General features: G+C 43.9%; 2 protein-coding genes across 2 annotated transcripts in view; both read right to left on the bottom strand.

The window, feature by feature from the left end:
- Positions 1–161: 161 nt before the first annotated feature.
- PPTG_01284 (hypothetical protein) lies at positions 162–671 on the bottom strand (the record flags this gene model as incomplete). The annotated part of the gene is made up of 1 exon (XM_008894526.1): positions 162–671. One exon carries the CDS (start codon positions 669–671, stop codon positions 162–164), a length of 510 nt encoding a protein of 169 aa, XP_008892774.1.
- Positions 672–2,226: 1,555 nt separating this feature from the next.
- Positions 2,227–2,654, bottom strand: part of PPTG_21031 (hypothetical protein) — a gene marked incomplete at both ends in the record, with an annotated part of 762 nt that continues 334 nt past the window's right edge. Inside the window, one exon of the mRNA XM_008895483.1 lies at positions 2,227–2,246. Within this exon, the coding sequence (XP_008893731.1) occupies positions 2,227–2,246 (20 nt within the window). The remainder of the gene's footprint in view (positions 2,247–2,654) is intronic.

Raw genomic sequence — 2,654 nt, 5'->3', positions numbered from 1 at the left:
AAAATATGAATCCTGACGAATACATTTCGTGGTGTGTGGTTTTGTATTGTAGAACGCGTGGAAATCTACGTCATATCACTTTCTCGGCGGTACAGAAATGATATTTCGATAGGGTCACTTATCGTAGCCATTCGAACCGAAAGCTGAAGTCGACTCCTGTGTCACGTAATGAGGCACACAACCCAGTAAGATAAAGGAGGAACCATAAACGACAGGGGGAGCATATAAATCGTACCAAGATGAGCCAGTTCGTATGATAGTAGAATCACCAATGAAAGAAACAACTTCGCTTGAACAATGTAAACTTGGGTTTCTAGAACGAACGCAACCTGATACAACGGAGAGAACGCAAACTTGCGTTGTAGAAACTGGTTCAGCATCAGAAACGACATAACTTCCAGTGCAGCAAACACCAAGATATTCACGACGGCATAAATTCCCCAATTACCAGCACCGCCAGGGTAGTAAACAATATTCGGTAGCTGCTCAAGCACGGACTTGTACGTGACAAATGCTATTGGGACAACACACTCAATATACTCGACGAGTGCAAGATATTCGCAGTGGAATAACAGCTGGAGTCCTTGTAAAACGACCTGTTTTGTCTGCGTGCCATTTGCATTCGTGCCAGAGTCTCCTTGGTGAATTGTTGAACTTTTACCAACATTCATTGGGTCTCTTCTTGATGATACTTTTGTGAGATCTGGTTCGATTGGCTGTACCGAAGTTTTATGGAGAAGACCAGCTATCAACCGCGTTTGGTGACGAATCGGTCGTGGAGTATTCACGGTATGAACAGTGCTCTGACTGTACGAGCCTGATGCTGCCAGGAGTTCAAGTTGCCCGGATCGATCATCTGGTAAAGGATGTGGAATGCATGCCTGCAATCGCGCACCGTGCATAAAGGTGATGTTGCTAGCACTGGGGTCGCGTGTCACTGTAAGAATCATCGCTAGCAATTCTGTAGTTCCAGTTTGAGCAGAGGGCAGAGAGTAGCTTCTCGATGATTGGCGATCATGAAGTAAAGCCACTAAAACATTTGCATTGGCACGTACTTCGCGGAACATCAGCGGCGATGAATAATGCAGATAGGTACACAGACCCCGCACTTGACATACAAACCGAGATGAACAACGTACTATAAAGATCCACGGTAAAAGTTACAATTTGTGGCATGAAGTTTTCGAGATCACGCGTAGCATTCACCATGAAATATTTGGCTCCAAATCTCCACATCGGCAACACAATTACGGTGACACCTCGGTACCTCGAAGGAATGAATTCGTACAGCGCTTTGTAGAATGGGTAAATTGCAATGAGGACCATGTACGCAACGTGATAGCGCTGAAATCTCTGAAGGTGAGGGCGACAGGGAGAGTTTTTCGTGAAGGGATCCTTGCCAAACACGAGCACAAGTGCCACCGGAACATAAATCATAACCACCAGACCTGTAGCTTGAAAGATAAATAAATGGAAGAGGAAATCCGATATTGCTTGATGCAGTTATTGCTGTTAACATATTAGCCACAATGACTAAGGCAGCGGCAATCAGAACTTTTGAAAGCGGAGCTTCCATAACCGGAACAAGTTTGGCTAACTCGTACATGCCCGTACAATTCATCGTGGACAACATCAATGCCAGACGAATCCAAAATACCCAGTTGGCACTCCATCCTTCAGAAGGAGGTCGAAGCGGTAGATACTCCAATAAAATAGCTGCCAATAGAGCAGGCAGCGGAGTGACAAGACAAACTGTAATCAACCGTGTGTGGGAAGTGACCTTGCAGTAGAAATCGAAGCTTTCGAGGCGCTCAATCGAATAGGAACCTTGGCGACCAACTTGAAAGTCGTTCCATGTCTTCTCGAGGCGATTCCACAGAGACATGTCGAAGCTGCCAAGGCGTAACATTGGGCAACTTCGCTACTTTCTTCGACTCCGAGAATAGATATTTTATTTAGGATGTTCATAAATATACTTCGAAATATGCCGTAAAATCAACCATTACGAATATTTCTATATTAATGTTTTGTTGGGGGGTTCGTTCATTTAAAAACTGGCTTTGCCGTTTTGAAAACAATACACTTCGAAGTTTATTAAAATGTAGTTTAGATTGGCCTAATGGTACGATGATATGCTGGTGACAACTACAATAGAATTCGCATTTGGCAGCATTTACCATCATCCTCGACATACTACCTTCGCACACTCGACATGAGCGAATGCTTCTAGTTGACGGTCTCAGGGACTGCAGATTAATAACGTACTTAAAGTCCAAAATTACAACAAATGACTGGGGTATTGTACATCTGCTGACACAAAACTCCATTAAAAATAAAGCGATAATGCGATAAGTTCAACCAGGGTCGAGATGCAACAGTTAGGCGGAGTCAATCCCAAATGGAATTAGAGCAACCCAGTTGCTATCCACACTTTATTGTTTGCTACGCCTACCTATTGAAATTACTCATTGTAACCACGAAGCCATTCGAAGCGAAAAGTGAAATCAGCCCCTGAGAATACCAAGCCAAGCTATTAGTCGAATACTTAAAGCCAAGTCGATTGCACGTACAAGTAAGCAACATAGTTACCTAGGTGGGCCAACTCGTACTGCAGCAAACCGACAACCTCAAGAAACAGAGTTGATTGCACAAAA

Source organism: Phytophthora parasitica (assembly GCF_000247585.1).
Source record: "Phytophthora parasitica INRA-310 unplaced genomic scaffold supercont2.3, whole genome shotgun sequence".
Taxonomy (NCBI): domain Eukaryota; phylum Oomycota; class Peronosporomycetes; order Peronosporales; family Peronosporaceae; genus Phytophthora; species Phytophthora nicotianae.
The sequence above is the reverse complement of the archived record's forward strand: the minus strand, read 5'-3'. Positions and strand labels throughout refer to the sequence as shown.